Genomic DNA, 17054 nt, shown 5'->3' on the forward strand with positions numbered 1-17054 from the left:
GACTGGTGAAGATTTGTTTAATTGGAAGGCAGATCTGTTGTAATGCAAATTGATCTCAATTTATTTCCTCTGCCTTCTGTGGCCTCTTTCTCAAAATAATACAGCAAGTTCTTGGAGACAAGATACAGATCTTCAAGAACATTATCAAGCCAAATGCTGTAGCATTCACCATTGGCTTGCATTTGTGCGTTGTATGTAATTGTACTAGTTTCAAATATCATACCAGGTTAAATGCATACATAGACTCCCGGGATTTCTTTGCAAACCAAAAATATTAGCAGTTCAGTCAAAGAAAGGTACGAAAAACTTATGTTTGAAGACAAAGTGCAATTATGGGAAGAAAATACAACTATCCCATTTAAAGGACAATTCCAGTATTTAGCACATTGCGCCCTATTTCTGGTTTGTCTAGGATGAAATAGAGTGGTTGACACCAAAAAAAATGTTGTCTCGGGTATTTGGCTCATTTCGAATCGCCCCTGCCTGCTTCACAATGGCTGGCTACGGGCATTCACAAACCTGTCCTTAAAACCACACTAACCGTTTGGTTACACAGAAATGTGAAACTCACCGATTGGTTAGTGGTGTTTGTGATGTTCCTAGTCAAATATCGTAGCGAAATACAGTTTCTGTCCTGTTTTATTTGGCATTTTGTAAATCCATTGAAACGGAAACCGGACGGAAACCGGAAACGGAAAGGGGGGCTGGTTGAAGTCTTTTTGCTCGGTTCTCCGGTTCAACAGTAGGGCTAGAGCCGAGCGAAAAGACTACAACCAACCCCCCTTTCCGTTTCCGGTCAACGAGCAATGAGTCTTCCAACAGAAATCAATGGATTTAAAAAATGCTAAATAAAACACGACAGAAACTGTAATTCGCTACGATACTTGATTTGGAACATCAACGAACAGCACTAACCACTCGGTGAGTTTCACATTTCTGAAAATGAACATTTAGGGTTGTTTTAAGGACAGGTTTGTGAATGCCCGTAGCCAGCCATTGTGAAGCAGGCAGGGGCGATTCGAAATGAGCCAAATACCCGAGACAGGACTAATCGTAAAAATTTCGGTGTCAACCACTCTACTTCATCCTAGACAAACCAGAAAGGGGGCTCAATGTTCAAAATACCGGAATTCTCCTTTGAGTCAAATATTCCTAAGTTTGCCTTACATGCAAATGCTTATAATAATTATAAGGTTAGGTTTATATATTGAATGGTATTGTTACTGATCAAAAGGATAGATGATGAATGGGTTAGGATGAATGAAGGATGCTGGATGAACCATGAAACCCTTCCAGACATGCATTTACAAAATATGTAGAACATTGCTAGTCAACAATGTCATTTTTTCAGGGATTTTGTTAGAAATGTTTGCTATAATCTTGCTGTCCAGTGACTGAAAGCTGATTGGCAAGAACAATTAATGGCCAAAGGGAATACTTTTTCCGATATTTATTATTCGTTATAATTGCTCTGTTTGATTTGCATATTGATTATTTTCGGTAAATTAGGTAATCCCTATACGGCCATTATTTGCGCTGTTGAAGGAGGAAAGGGGAAGAATGGGGGTTTGGAGCAGAATCCAATACAGCCATAGCAGAGCGGTCAGAGTTTAATACATACTACATTTGTTAGTAGCATTATTTAGCAGCATCCATTCATTTGTCATTACACTATGTTAAACATTACAATCTTGGCACATACCTTACCTATATATGATACACTATATATATATATGGAAAAAATATATATAAACACAATTTTCTTTTATATAGGTGTGGTATATTGTAATCTCACCACCTCATATTAACTTGTTTTGTCAAACATTACCTGTGAGATTATAGGGTAATATTTACTCACATTTCTTGTCACTCTTCTCACTCTGCAAAAAAAAACACATTTTGGTTAGTTCCAGCTCCAAATACTTTTATATGATCTTAGTTGTAACCAAGGGGATAACATGGCCCAAGCTTCCTAAAACTCTTTTTTGTTATCTCATATGGTTCGAATGTATCTTAAATGGGGTTCACCTACACTCTTATGTATTAACCACATATCAAACTATTTACCTCATCATCAGCATCTTGATCAGAATCCGACTCCTGAGGAGGGGAGCAGAGGAAACAGTTCAATCCAAATCATTGTGATTATGCCATCAGTAACAAAGGTAAATATTGTCTATATTACTGTGTATTAACATTATAAATCCATACATAAATAAACACAAGTTCACCAATGTACGATGGTAGTTCTGACCTTGCAGTATGTTGGGAGTGTGATGTTGAGATTACAGATTGCGTTATGGTTCAGTGTGCGATACGTGCGTGGGTCCTTGGTGAAGGACAAACGGCCGCAAGGCTCCTGGGCTGTGTCCCGAATCTGCAGATCAATTATACAACTTTTGAATCCAATAACAACACAAATGGTCTGTCATCTATTGAGACCAGTTGAAGCGGCGATAAAAAATTAACGCTTACTTTAATAAACAAGGCAAGCCGGTTTTCCTTGAAGGCAAAAAAGCTGAATGAATGGTGCTGTCCACTCTTCGTAAGAGGAACCAGGTTTCCAAAACAGTCAGCAAATATAGGTTTTCCCTCCAGAACCTACATAAAAAAACAAACATTTGAATGATCTTGCTGCCGTCGTTAATAAACCATTGTTAGCTCCATCTGGAGGTATTCCCAACCTTACAGCCCTCCCTACCTCCACGTCTCGGCTGCGGGCCACCTCTGTGAAGTTCTCCTGCTGCTCCAGGGTCTTGTCCATCTTGTCATCCGTCATGCAGAAGCAGCGGAGCCGCGCCTCGATGGGATCCAGCGTCTTGGCGAAGATGACGAACTTGGCCATGTAAGGAACACAGATAATCTCCCTGTACAGCTGGGAACAGAAATTCACCGACTCCTGCACCTGCCGGCAGTCTATCAGCCAGAACCTACGGGGACACAGCGAGAGAGAGAGAGAGAGAGAGAGAGAGAGAGAGAGAGAGAGAGAGAGAGAGAGAGAGAGAGAGAGAGAGAGAGGCATGAACCAAAGTTTGAAGTGGACATGAGATAGATTACTAAAAGTAAAGACAACGCAAGGCTTATGGTAAAATAATGTCCTTCAGTGGTGGTTAGCAACATCGGCCTTTAACCACCTCGTACATTATTTTCCAATAAAGCTACGTGCCGGAGTGTTATATTCTTTTCATTTTTTTTGTATTTTTTCATCTATGTAAAAGTTGAATTGAGTTAATCAGCTCAAATTTAATCCACGTTGTTGTTTAAAAGTGGTTTAATAAGAGGGCAGTGCATAGGGGTGAGAGTTGTGAGGGATTACCTGGCAGAGACATTTGTGGTGAAGGACACACATTGGTTTACAAATGTGAGTGGAGTGGAGCCGGTGATGTCTTCCCACTGGGCAGGTGTGGTTCCACCTGCAACATGAACACCAGGTAAACTAAGAAATATATCAACATAGAATGATATACTCTTCTACGAAAACCTCAATACCATTTTAGTACATTGAAACTGTTAAAAAGTGATGTAATCTTTGAATCTGGACAGGCATTACCGGTAATACTGCACAGCAAACGCAGGGTGGGCGTTTCCCCAGTGGTAGTCCCATCGTTGTTTGAGCTTTTGGGAACAGGGATCGTCATGGTGATTGGTTTGTGGAACTTCCTCCTCCGGGGTTCCAGCGTGACGATAGGGCTGAACGTGGCCTTGTTGCCCAGGATCTTCCTCACTAACTCCAGACCAATTGGCTGGGCCTATGATGCAAGGCAACATTGGTTTCAATACAAACACATGACAAAGTCTTGGTGAGCGTGGGTTTGTTGAGTCATTCACCTGTAGTCCAACTCTTATCTTCTTGGTGAGGGCTCCCTCTGGAAACACAGCCTGGACCTGGGGCACCAGAGTACTGCTCAACACCCCGCCCTCGGGGCCAATCAGATGACTGTCCTGTTTGATCCGCGACACCACTGCAAAGTACTGGGGGAAGTCCCTGGTAATGATGCGGCATATTCTCTTCTTCTCCAGTTCCTCTGGTGAGTCCAGCTCTACACAGAGAGACCATAGATGAGTCATCCAGCAATTACTAGATTAAAATGGTGTTTCAAATGAAAAATATTTTGCATATTTATACAATTTATATTGAGTGTTGTCAAGTCACGTGCTCAGTATCTGAAATTATGCAGTGCTGCGCATACCTTTTACTGATACTGCAATTCCTATCCCGTGCAATTATATTGCAACATCATTCATGAAATTATCCAAATAATTAAAAAAACACCAAAGGTCTCTGCCCATTCTTTCAGATTGATTAAACCATGGGTGTGGTACCAAACTGAAACCTGTATGTACGTGTGCATACAGGGATTTCTTGTAAACAGGCCCCACCACCTCCCTCACCCTCGTCCATGCCGTTCAGGATCTGGTTGAGCTCTTCCTCGGTGTAATCACAGTGGTGCTCTCTCCAGTTCTCCCCCGTCTCGCTCCTCAGAATCACTAGCTCCCTCTCCGTCCCACGCAGGGCAGCAAAGTGGGGGATCTCCACGATAACAGGCCTACCATCCAAAAGTTTGAAGAGGGGAAGAGGAGTATGGAAGTGGGTGAGGTGAAGGAATTTATTCGAAGTGCGGGGGAAGAGCAAACAATAACTGGAGTAAAAGACGATGAAACTCACTAGGGATTGAACTCTGCTCCATGTACAAAGTGGCCATACACTATTTATTCATTTATTTAAAATAGAAATTAGGCAAGGTGAAAAACGTAGCATAGTGAATAAGGCAATATTTGCATTAATTACTTTACTTTGTTCACAATTTATCAAGCCTACTACGAAGCCATGGTTATTTTTGGTCGGGTGAATATTTCAATGAAAGCATTCTGTGCGGCGGTCTGTTTTTATATAAGACCCTGCATTATAAACAAGCTCTCAATTCTTTGAATCAGTATGGTATGGTATTTTACACAGAGCCGAGTCCATTATCTTTGTGCCGTGCTTATAACGATGCAAAAAAATAAATAAAAAATAAAATAAATGTGAACAATTTGAAGTCATACATGGCCACTACTAGAGGCAAATACAAAGTAAACCCTTGAGGTATGAGGTTATTATATCGAAATAAGGCCTCCTCTATGTCCAGCATCAAGAAAAATAACACAGAAGACATTCAGCTAAAGTCAAAGGAATGGAATACAAACAAAACGTCCCTTGATCTCTGTCCTATAAAACAACATTCTTTCTGTTGCTGTAATCTATTGTTTTGAAGAGAAATTAAGACACAATGTTTGTTGTAAATTTACTATTTCGCAGATTTTATTGTGAAAAAATATGTTGGCCTTTCTCTGTTATATGCTCATAGCTAGAAAACGGCAACCTTTAATTACCTGGGAATTCAAAACTAACATGGAGTACTTTGAGAAGTTGTTATCAGTACAAAGAAAATGACTTCTATTGTTATACATTGTTGTATAAGTTATATCGATAAAGCAAAACATGTGGATCAAAATAAAGGAACACAATCTGGGAAACAAGGAACAACTCCTTGTAGGGGGCAAAATAAAACAATTAAAGGGAAGGGGTAACCAGAATGCCATGGGGTTCTGCGGGCCTCAAGCAGGCAGCCATACCCGAGAAACTTGGTCCCTGGAGGACCCAGCTGCAGGATGCGACTGACCAGGCTCTCGCCCTCGTTAAGAGGGGGCGGAGCCGTGGGGAGGTGGAGCTTACTGATCCATACGCAGCAGGTAGAGGAAATTCAGGAAAGAACATGAACCCACACATCCATGCACTCTATATCACGAGAACAGGAACAAAGCATGAAGTCAAATTACTGATATTTGTTAATTTGTGTAATTTTGTCACGGACTGTTCATATTTACATTTTATCTTTGTACATTAACTATAAATAAATAAGTCATTGCTGAAATCTTTTTATGCTTTGTGAGCATTTTGTAGCAGTTGGTTTGCGTGGGTGGTCAACTCAGCTCTGGAAAGTCCACCTATCTTTCCTACTTCATCTTAGCAGACTCGCACTAAGCAGCCTCTCAGAGACCCGGCGTGGGATCGCTTGTCCTCGACGCACACAATATTCCTATAGTCTGAATGTAAGCTTCTGTCCACAACACAGCACAGCCTTACCCCAGGAACTGGGCCCCGGTCGGGCCCACTTCTATGATGCGCCCGGCCAACCCCTCCCCCTCCACCATGGGGGGCATGGAGGCCAGACGGTGTCTCTTCACCAGCCTGCAGGTCACCCGCGTCGGCGCAGAACACTTTCTGGGAGGCACTATGATGCGCAGGCCGTTGTGACGGCAACCGCGCATGGCCCCTCCCCTTGCGTCCACCATGAAACTGACCAGGAAGCTGAAGAGACGGGACATGATCAATTAGATGTTAACATAGAAACAACAGGGTGGTTGAGGGCTGCAGAATTGGGACAGAATGTCATATTGGAATACTTCTGTTAATCTAAAGCAGTTACAGCAATGGGGACATGATGATATGGTGTATATTACACTATTGTATTCTTTATCATTAATTTTATTTCTTTTTAACTCTATTTGTGCGTTGTTATTATATAATATACAATGCTGTTCTCAATTCGGGTCAACAAATACGTATTCAACAATGTGTTAATATCTTCAAATTGGATGGGTCTCCATGCAGATAAGAGCAGTAGTCACTGCAGGCAGACGACGAATGATGAAACAGCATTCTCATGTCATTCCAGACAGTTATATTTACACCAATTTGTTATAAGTAGGGAGGGAAGATGACTTTGTTAGGAATACTGATGCTTGATAAGAGATTCACATCATTGTTGTTCACCAGATACGATTTTCCCAGTCGTATTATACACTATATAATATGATATTATGGTTATTAAATTATATTATATTATTATTATTATTATTAATTATATATATATTTTATGCAAAAAGACAAAACATGCACGTGACTTCTGTAAGGAAGTTCAGGGGAGCGGATGAACAGAAAGGGACGTCCAGGGTGGAGAGAGTCACCTGCTGTTGTCATGGTCTAGGCACGGGGAAGAGCGGCTAGAGGCGGAGAACACAGCCAAACACCACCACAACACACAGGACAGCACAGAGACCACACCACAGAGAGGACAGCATGGAGAGGACGGCACGGAGAGGACAGGAGTGGACAGAGAGGAGGCACAACAGGAGCAGCATAAGACCAACCAACAAGAGAGAGGGAAGGACACACACATTATGTGTGGACGAGAGAGGGGACAATGAAGGACTGAATTAATCAAAGTAAATGACACAGTGCTCATATCTGTGTGAGGTGTGACACTGAAACATGCTGCGTGTACTTGCAATTTTGTGATCCGGCTCTTGTGCATATCCAAGTGTACACATGTGTGTACGTGTGCATGCATTTGTGTGTGCGTGTACGTGTGTGTGTGTGTGTGTGCGTGTGTGTGTGTGCGTGTGTGTTTGTGTGTGTGTGTGTGCGTGGACTAACCCAGAATGCAGCAGGCTGGATGATAGCACCACGTTATCAAGGTGCTCAGTTCCCCAGCTCAGGCGGAAAGAGTCCTTATCATTCTCTCTTGACAAAGATGCCACCTAGAGGCCAGGAACCACATTGTCAGCAGAAACATTTTCAGGGAAGGAATCTATTCTTGGTCTTATTCAACTCATGTGCTCTGATGAGAAGGCACAGCACAGGAAGAGCATTTCAGTACCTGGTGGCTTGAGAGCATATCCTCTATGAGAAGCCCCTCTCTTTGGTAATGTTGGTTTGGGTTCTGGTTGGGCCTATGGAATGAGATCAGATGAACACATTAAAGTTACACTTCAGAACTGACGGCAGGCCACCTTGTTCCCACTGGAATACGTATATGTGTGTGTGTGTGTGTGTGTGTGTGTGTGTGTGTGTGTGTGTTAGGGTGTGTCGTGTGTGTCTGCACGTTTGTGCATGGGTGCGTTTACTTATTTTTACATTTTTTTTTAACTATCTATTTACTTTATATTGTATTGTTGCTGCTATGTGGCTGTAGAGGAACGAAGCACAATAATTGTACTCTTCGTACTTAATAAGATGTAATAAAAGCAATTCTGATTCTGTGTGTGTTTATGTGTGTGCATGTTTGTGCCTGCACGTGTGTCTGCATGTTTTGCATGTGTGCCTGGTTGGGCCATGTGCGTGTGCGTGTGTGTCTGTCTGCGTACATCTGTGTTCTCTGGCTGAACCCCCACCTGTCCAGGTTGTGGCTCATGTAGCTGAAGCCGTCTAAGTAGTGTCCTGGCAGAGAGTCATCCCCCAGCTCCCTGAGGTCCTCGGCTCTCAGGTACTCACTGCCATCACCCGTCATCGTGTCCTCACCTGGAGAGATGGCACACAATGGGAGAGGGAGGGAGAAAGAGAGAGAGGGAGAAGAGAGAGAAGAGATATTCATCAATTCGGCGTTCGGACATTCTCTCTACCGTTTACTTGGAGGTTAGATAGCAAAAGAGGATGTAGGTTACTCATGATAACATTAAAAGCATATACTGAACCGTTTAAACATTGTGGTTCCAATGGACAGCTCTAACCTTGGGATTTTACCATGTGGAACCTATTGTCCTTTCATTTTGGATCTAAGTGACTAATCAGACAACAAACTAAGAATTTGGTATGTTATTGAGCAAAGACATTTGAGCCTTTGCAACCCGTTTTGGGCTGCAATCACATGCCATGCTCACATTGTGATTATTATCTGAAAAATGATCCGTACGGAGAATACTCATTTAGTCTTGACTTTTGGAAGTACTCACCTTCTTCATCAGACACATCTAGAATCTCTGTCATGGTTTCCGGAACATTAAGCTTGTGTTTCTCTGTCACCGTCTGAAATTAGAAATCGGACGAAGAATATATTTCTGTGAATATAACTTCCAGGCCCATTTTATACATAACCACCCAGACTGAATGCACTTACGGTTGTCGTGGTGATGACCTCCTCGGTGATGACCTTGAGGGTATCCACGACGGAGATGTACCCCAGCCGTTGAGCGATGGACAGAGCCGTGTTTCCATTCTGACACAAACAGAGAGGAACAACTCTTATTGTTTGGGGTACACTTCACAATAAGGGTACAATAATTCACCAATAATTAGCATTAGTAATTGCAGTAATAAGCATTAAATAACTATTAACGAACAACTACCTAACAGTTAACTAATGGTCTAGTTATCATTTACTAATGTTGTTCATGTTGACTAAGGTACTTATTTATATATTAGTAATGTTAAAATGAATACCTTAGTTAACATAACAAATCTTACAGTAGGCTATATTATTAAACAAAATAGTTTACAAGTCTATGAGTTGTATTGTCATCGACTCAAGAGAAGAAGTTTTAACCCCGTGTTTTAGCTCAAATTCAACCCTATGAGATTTAAAGGATCTTGGAAGGAGGAGAGCATGTCACCCAGATGCCTACTGCCCACAGCAACTTTGTGATACTTTCTTAGTCCCGTGGTTGTGTATGTGCATTACAATGGACGATGTTGTATATGAAATGTGCCAGACACCTTGGTTTTATTCTATAAGTGTCCGGAAAGTGTAGCCCTCTCTCGGACGCAAACATCAAAACCAACCACTCTTCAGACAAGAGTTTGTCACATCCACCAACACTGGCGTGTATTAAGACATATTACCACGTTTAAATCCAATACAACTTCAAAGACACACCTTCAAAAGGGTAGCCCTGTTGTCATGGAAATGCAAATCTGTCAAGCCAGTTCAGTGTAGCTTAATGGTTCCTAAGACAAACATACTGCGTATGTAGTAAGTGATAGTTTTAATAGCTATACACTATTGAAGGCTGGGAGGGTTTTCTTACCAGAGTGGTGGTGTTGGGTTTGGCCCCATTCTGTAGTAACACATTGATGATGTGTGTGTTCCCTTGTTGAGCTGCCTGGTGGAGTGGTGTGTAACCGTTCTGCAGAGAAAGCACAAAATAACACTCTATTTAATTTATACAGAAATGTAATGTTTAAACGTGTGTGTGTTGTCAGAAATACTCAAACTTATTATCTTTTCCACAGATTTGTGAAATGCTGAATCCTACCTTAGTTTTGCTATTGACGCTTGCCCCTTGCTGTAAAAGGAAGTTGACCATCTTGGTGTTTCCATAGTGACAGGCCACTATCAGAGGGGTATATCCAAGCTGGGAACGAAATGTGAAACACAAAGTTATGATCTAACACACCTGAGTAGAATTCAATGATTGTCCTTTAATATCTTAGCTACTTGTTGATAAACAAATGCTATTAAAGATGAATCCTTTTCTTTGGACAGCTTTTTGTTTTTATACTGGTAGGTTGCTGGTCAAATTCTTACATGGATCGCACACGGCGCACGTAAAAACAGTATGTGTATGAATTGGGCATACAGTTTCTTTCCACCTTTTCACCTGTGGAAAGCCTAAACTTGTTTGAATTCTATTGGCTGGAGCAAGCATGCATGTGAGCCAACCAGCCGTTCGGGAATAGCCTGGAAAATAGGATTCCTGTCTGCATTCGAAGATACGCGTCCATAGAATGAATCCAAAATGGACCATATTTCATTATAATCACGGGTCCAGTTATAAGAAAGAATGAAAAAACACACGGACAAAGTATCATTATGCCAACAACACTGAATTAAATGGATCTGTTAACCAACAGTGAATAAGAACGGGATGAACTCAGGCAAATTGTGGTTCTGGCCTGTATTTGTATTTGTATGCATGGATTTTCATACAAACAAAAATAATTCTGCGATTCTATAATAATCTATAAATTGTTAGACAATCCTATAACGATACATCACGATATATGTCTAACGATGAACCTAATGACTGATAAGGCAAAGTGCTGGATTTCAGTCTTAATTCATAGTCCAAACCGAGTTTTTCATTTACTAGTTTTTGGTTGGTTAACTTCTTTTCAAGGTTCAAGGTTCCTCCAATCCTGTGCTGAGCGCCAACCCGAGGAGCAGGGAAATCTGTTCAGAGCGCCTTATTTTATTAATTAAAATATCGATATTTGGGGCAATATTTCCTGTCTAACTCTTCAGGCATAAAGCATAAAAATGCAAAAGAAAAAGTGTCGATGCTCGTATTTCACGAAGAAGGGCGACGATATGGCCGTATGGATATTCTGTCCCACCACTACTGTGTTGTACCTTAGTTTGTTGATCCAGGTGGGCCTCGTGCTTAGCGAGCACTTCTGCTGCGCTCACTCTGTCCTCCTGGGCTGAGAGGTGGAGAGGAGTGAGTCCACTCTAAAGAACACACACACAAACACACACACACACACACACACAAACACACACACACACACACACACACACACACACACACACACACACACACACACACACACACACACACACACACACACACACACAAGAGATCGGAAGAATCAATCACAAGCTGTCTATAAATGGTAAAACATGTGTGTGTGTGTGTGTGTGTGTGCGTGTGTGTCTTTGTGTGCTTGTATGTGTGTGTATGTGTGTGTGTGTGTGTGTGTGTGCGTGTGTGTGTTCGCGTGTGTCTGTGTCGGTCTGATATAACAGATGTGTGTGTGTGTGTGTGTGCGTGTGTGTCTGTGTGTGCTTGTATGTGTGTCTGTGTCGGTCTGATATAACAGATGTGTGTGTGTCACCTTAGTGGGTGCGTTGACGTGCGCTCCCTTCCCGAGCAGCAGGCCCACCATGTCTGCGTGACCCTCCTGGGCGGCCAGGTGCAGAGGACTGACCCCCTGCTTGGTCAAGACCTTGGTCTCGGCCCCGTACTGCAGCAGGGCCAGCGCTATGGCCGTCTGTTTCTTCTTGGCTGCGATGTGCAGCGGGGTGTAGCCGTTCTGGATCACGGAGAACAGTCAGTCATTCCTTTAAGCATTGATCCTTGGGCCATACGACTGCTATTCTTTATTTCTGTACAACGTTTTTGATTTTTCAGAAATATTTCACATGCAAAGAAAAGATGTAGGTTACTCATGATAACATTAAAAGCATATGCTGAACAAAATATACAGATGTAGATCCCGTCCAACCGTACATTGAGTGCGTGTGTTTGTCACCTTGGCTGTGGCGTGAGGGGACGCCCCTTTATCCAGCAGCAGCAGCGCCACCGGCTGGTTGTCGTAGTGAGCTGCTACATGCAGAGGGGTCAGGCCGTTCTGCAGAGGGAAACATGTTGGTGGATTGAACACAGAGAAGATGGGCCCTGTCTTGCATCCAGCGAAATTTACCTTCTACACCGCATGTGTCGTTGCTAGTTTGCAACTGGCGCGGAGCGTTATTTTCCCTCCACAGGCGCGGTCGCTAGATTAGGGAATGATCTTGCGCCCTAAGGGGCGGTTCAGCGAATGGAGGAGGCGTGTTCTGGCGCAAACGTTCCCTGGTGCTATTTTGCAGTTTCAGAAAACAATTGCGGCACAAACCAGGAAATACCTGGTTTAAAGTCATTGCCGCGTTGTTCAGATGCTGTTTTATGGGCGCATGCATAATGTTGCTTGTGCACCTCGCGCATACACTTTGCTTCTCTCATCTACCTAGCCACACATTCTTGGTAAATTATTTGGGAAAGAACAGCTGATACAGCGGTAATAAGTTGTACTTTTAAATCAATGCATCTGCAGCAAACACATATTTTCACACACAGACATCGTATACAAGCCCCTAACTTTTTGGATTGATGAGTATTTGATTGTGAGAAAACATTGTTTTACCAAGAGTGAGTGTTAAAAAGAATGAATGAATGCGGGTGCGCGTGTGTGTATGTGGAAAATAATTAATGAATGCGGGCGCGCGTGTGTGCGTCCATCTGTTTAAACACACGCAAACTAAACACGTAACGCATAATACAGTCCATGGCAATGTATATTAACGGGGGACACATGCATATTAGTAACACAAGTCGATAACGTTAGAAACAATGTTTGTTAATGTATTGCGTATATCATTAAATAGAACCACAGGTACCGCACATCATATGTGCGTTAAGTTTTCTTTGCTGAAATTTATTTCAGGACTTAGTATTTCTGAAGTTGTAAAATAAAACGCTATTCCATGTGTGAATTAGGCCACATTATTTGGCGCTTCTCACTTCCGTTTCAGACTGTTAAAATAGGGCCCGATGTCTGTTTGGGATCTAGCTTCGTCAATCCATCCAATAACAAAGACGTCAGGAAAAGACTCACCCTCCTGTTACTATAGGCTATGATAAAGAGTGCATAGGTTGTGAATGTCTCAAGCTCCCCCTACGATTACTGTAGGCTGTGATAATGAGTCGTGCATAGGTTGAGTATGTCTCCAGCTCACCTTCCCTGCATCGTCAGGCAGAGCTCTCCGTTGAAGCAGGAGTTTTGCCACATCAAGGCTTCCATATTTAGCTGCCACGTGGAGAGGAGTGAATCCTTTCTGCAGAAGGTACATTCAAATCCAGGATGTTATGTTTCTCAAAGCCTTCCTGTTTATGTTACAAACGTATGTCCATACATTTGGCTGTTATCTTGGTGGCCATCAGTAGTGTTTGAATTAAAAGTGGATTAATCTAGCCTGGTGGACAGCAGTGGTGTTTGTATTACAGTTTTTCTCGATTGTATACACACAAAAAATGGAACTATGCACACAATTCTGAAAACTTGAAGCTCATGTATCAACTACAAGACTCCAAACTATAAGCACAATTCCACTGTTTTCACATATATAGAAATTCTAAATCACATTTTTGAAAAACTCTAAGCACAAATCTCATCATGTAGCACACTTGGTTGACCTGGAAACACCGGCCTTCAAAATACAACAACCAATTACCAATAAGTCTAACTCACTTCTCACCTGTTCAATCTCAACTGGCAAAGCTCTTCAATCATGTGTCAGAGCATAAAAGATGCCTCAGGTGAGCTCTACTGTGTTGTAGATATGGTCCTCTGGCCTGATCACGATCGGAGTTGGGATACAGACTGATTTACATGTAGATCTGTTTCACCTCATTTATATTCTTATTTTTATTTTTTGTTGGCTTACGAAAAGCTTTTTATGCAGTCAGTTCAGCTGAACATTTTACTGCATTACAATAATAAATAAATATTTGCTTCGTTAACTTTTTGTACATGTGCACTGATTTCATCATTACATCCTGTGAAAGACAGTCTAAACATTTTCTCACTGTAGTGTTTTTTATTTTACCTATCAGTGCAATTACTCTACTGTAATTTGCCAAAATACTAGGTAACATTGGTTTATTGTCAGAAAAATGTTGCAGTATCAACTATAGGTGTACAATATAACTCTCGGAAGCTGAGATTGTGAGCTTAGCCCATTGGAGCTCATTGGATGGAGACAAATATGCATTGTATCCTCATGGCCTCATGAAGCCAAAACAAATGTAACTAGTATTTTGATGCAAGTGTTTTGAATTGATCACACCAGTGTTTAATTGATGCTCTCTAAGAGATATTCATTTGATAGCTGTGTTTACTGTTTGGTGAAAAAAATCAGTTTAGAGGAGAATTTGTGGAGTTTTGACAAAATAATTAACTCTTCTCAGGTTTGTGTTTGTTGAGAAATTGAGCTATAGTTTCAGAAAACATGTTTAAACGATTGAGAAAAACTGTAACAATGGGTTGGGGTTATGGTACCTTGGTGGAATAGTGTTTGTATTAAAGGTCTCATGACATGCCACCAGGTGTGAGTGTGATTAGCCATTACAAGCCGTTATGAAAATCTGGCTCTTCTGACATCACAAGTGGGCGTGTCCACATGTCTGCGTGTTTCAAAACGGCTTGTAACGGCTAATCACACTCACACCTGGTGGCATGTCATGGGACCTTTAACAATGGGTTGGGGTTCTGGTACCTTGGTGGCCAGGAGTACTGTTTGCATTAACAATGGCTTGGAGTTATGTTACCTTGGTGGACTAGTGTTTGTATGAACAGTGGGTTGGGGTTCTGGTACCTTGGTGGACTAGTGTTTGTATGAACAGTGGGTTGGGGTTCTGATACCTTGGTGGACTAGTGTTTGTATGAACAGTGGGTTGGGGTTCTGGTACCGTGGTGGACTAGTGTTTGTATGAACAGTGGGTTGGGGTTCTGGTACCGTGGTGGACTAGTGTTTGTATGAACAGTGGGTTGGGGTTCTGGTACCTTGGTGGACCAGTGTTTGTATGAACAGTGGGTTGGGGTTCTGATACCGTGGTGGACTAGTGTTTGTATGAACAGTGGGTTGGGGTTCAGATACCTTGGTGGACTAGTGTTTGTATGAACAGTGGGTTGGGGTTCTGGTACCTTGGTGGACTAGTGTTTGTATGAACAGTGGGTTGGGGTTCTGGTACCTTGGTGGCCAGTGAGTGTGAGGCTCCAGCCTCCAGCAGCACAGCCGCCGTCTCCACCTGCCCCTCCCGAGCGGAGATGTGGAGGGGGGTGTAGCCGTTGGTGGTGGCGGCGTCCGGATGGGCCATGTGCTGCAGAAGCAGCTGGACGATGTCTGTTTTCCCCAGGCGAGACGCGATGTGCAGCGGTGTCTGGTCCTCCTGTGGAACAGAGGATGGATGTTGTATTCATGGGTTTGTTGAGGATGGAGAGGGAAACCAAATAGATCATGGAGAAAGAGAAACAGCCTGAGAAAGAAGCTAGATAATAAATGGTAGGTACATTTATGAATCAGATAATATTTTCCATCCCCTGGGGAGTGGAGATTGCAGAAGGAGGTGGTAAAAGTGTTGTGGTGCAGGTAAGGGAAGGGGTGGGCCCGTTGGCCTCATTGGTGGCTGAGCTGCCCCCGTACCCATTGGTCCTATACACTGTTCACAGTGTGCTCGGGGTCAAATACAGACCACTATTTGTAGCCACCAGCTGGCCAGGGAGAGCCACCAGCTGGTTAAAAGGTTGACAGTTACGTAGAATAAAACGTGAATGAGAAAAACGTTTATAAAACCTTTATTCTACATGACAGTTACTTAGAATAAATGTGAAAGGCGTTGCAGTTTGTTTCCTCATCTCTTAATGATTCAGTACATTGAGGGTTCTCCACTTGGATGGATAAAGTTACAGGCCGTTTACGTACGCGAGCCACGGCGTCCACAAGAGCCCCGTTCCTCAGCAGGCAGCGGACCACCTCCATCTGCCCTGCCCGAGCTGCCATGTGGAGGGCACTCTCCCCACGCTGGAACACACACACACACACACACACACACACACACACACACACACACACACACACACACACACACACACACACACACACACACACACACACACACACACAATTTCTCATTATACTATCAATGAATAAGGATTAGGACTTGTGTTTAAAATGGCTATCCTAATTGTCCCATTGTATTGTATTATGTATATTTATTGAAATGTTGTTCTGGTTGTTTGACTGACTGTTTTGTACATTTGTATTTTTGTTTTTATTTGTATTGTGTAATCAGGGCATCATTGAAAAAGAGAGCCTACTCTCAATGGCCTTCCCTGAATGAATAAAGGTTAAATAGAAAATATGCCATAATTGAAATACTAGCTCACATTTAATAATGAAATCGACAATGATCTAGATATAAAAATGGGTTGCAGAAATTTCAGCCTGGGTTTGATCAGCCGTCCATTTGTTTTGGGGCTTTTCTGAAGGACTCACAATGTTGCGGACATCGGGCGAGGCCCCGTTCTGCAGCAGCAGCAGCACGATGTTGAGGTGACCCATGAAGGCTGCCACGTGGATGGGAGTCAGACCGGACTGCAAAGAGGAGGGCAGAGCCAGGGAACAATGAGAGAGACAAGGTACCAGACTACACAGAGGAGGGTAGGAAACAATCAGAGATACAAGGCACTAGACTACTCGATTGTGACCCTTTATAACAGTGGCTACAGGGGCATTGGGCCTGCATGGGGCCTTACCTCAGTGATGGCCTGGATGGAGGCTCCGTACTTCACCAGCAGCTCCATGACCTTCACCCGGTTCTTCTTGCAGGCGATGTGCAGTGGAGTGAAGCCATTCTACAGTAGGAGGAGGGAATGGATATATCAATAATTTATAATCCAGAGTTTGGATAACAGC

The 17054-nt window shown here is 42.7% G+C and overlaps 1 protein-coding gene across 18 annotated transcripts in view; it reads right to left on the reverse strand.

Annotated features, from left to right (window-relative positions):
- ank2a (ankyrin 2a, neuronal) overlaps positions 1 to 17054 on the reverse strand; it is a 96208-nt gene that overhangs the window by 38283 nt on the left and 40871 nt on the right. For 11 of the 18 annotated variants that reach the window (XM_030351553.1, XM_030351552.1, XM_030351547.1 and 8 more), the window contains 27 exons: positions 16895 to 16993; positions 16635 to 16733; positions 16062 to 16160; positions 15331 to 15528; positions 13317 to 13415; positions 12074 to 12172; positions 11657 to 11854; positions 11172 to 11270; positions 10075 to 10173; positions 9847 to 9945; positions 8940 to 9038; positions 8776 to 8848; positions 8218 to 8344; positions 7704 to 7776; positions 7481 to 7584; positions 7012 to 7047; positions 6128 to 6352; positions 5617 to 5715; positions 4393 to 4547; positions 3829 to 4040; positions 3551 to 3749; positions 3317 to 3413; positions 2702 to 2930; positions 2476 to 2601; positions 2255 to 2377; positions 2068 to 2100; positions 1859 to 1880 (listed from right to left, as the gene is read on the reverse strand). In XM_030351553.1, the coding sequence (XP_030207413.1) occupies positions 1859 to 1880; positions 2068 to 2100; positions 2255 to 2377; positions 2476 to 2601; positions 2702 to 2930; positions 3317 to 3413; positions 3551 to 3749; positions 3829 to 4040; positions 4393 to 4547; positions 5617 to 5715; positions 6128 to 6352; positions 7012 to 7047; positions 7481 to 7584; positions 7704 to 7776; positions 8218 to 8344; positions 8776 to 8848; positions 8940 to 9038; positions 9847 to 9945; positions 10075 to 10173; positions 11172 to 11270; positions 11657 to 11854; positions 12074 to 12172; positions 13317 to 13415; positions 15331 to 15528; positions 16062 to 16160; positions 16635 to 16733; positions 16895 to 16993 (3220 nt within the window). The remainder of the gene's footprint in view (positions 1 to 1858; positions 1881 to 2067; positions 2101 to 2254; positions 2378 to 2475; positions 2602 to 2701; positions 2931 to 3316; positions 3414 to 3550; positions 3750 to 3828; positions 4041 to 4392; positions 4548 to 5616; positions 5716 to 6127; positions 6353 to 7011; positions 7048 to 7480; positions 7585 to 7703; positions 7777 to 8217; positions 8345 to 8775; positions 8849 to 8939; positions 9039 to 9846; positions 9946 to 10074; positions 10174 to 11171; positions 11271 to 11656; positions 11855 to 12073; positions 12173 to 13316; positions 13416 to 15330; positions 15529 to 16061; positions 16161 to 16634; positions 16734 to 16894; positions 16994 to 17054) is intronic. The other 7 variants (XM_030351558.1, XM_030351557.1, XM_030351550.1 and 4 more) reach the window with 3 other exon arrangements.

The sequence above is a fragment of the Gadus morhua genome, chromosome 3, assembly GCF_902167405.1.
Source record: "Gadus morhua chromosome 3, gadMor3.0, whole genome shotgun sequence".
NCBI lineage: Eukaryota > Metazoa > Chordata > Actinopteri > Gadiformes > Gadidae > Gadus > Gadus morhua.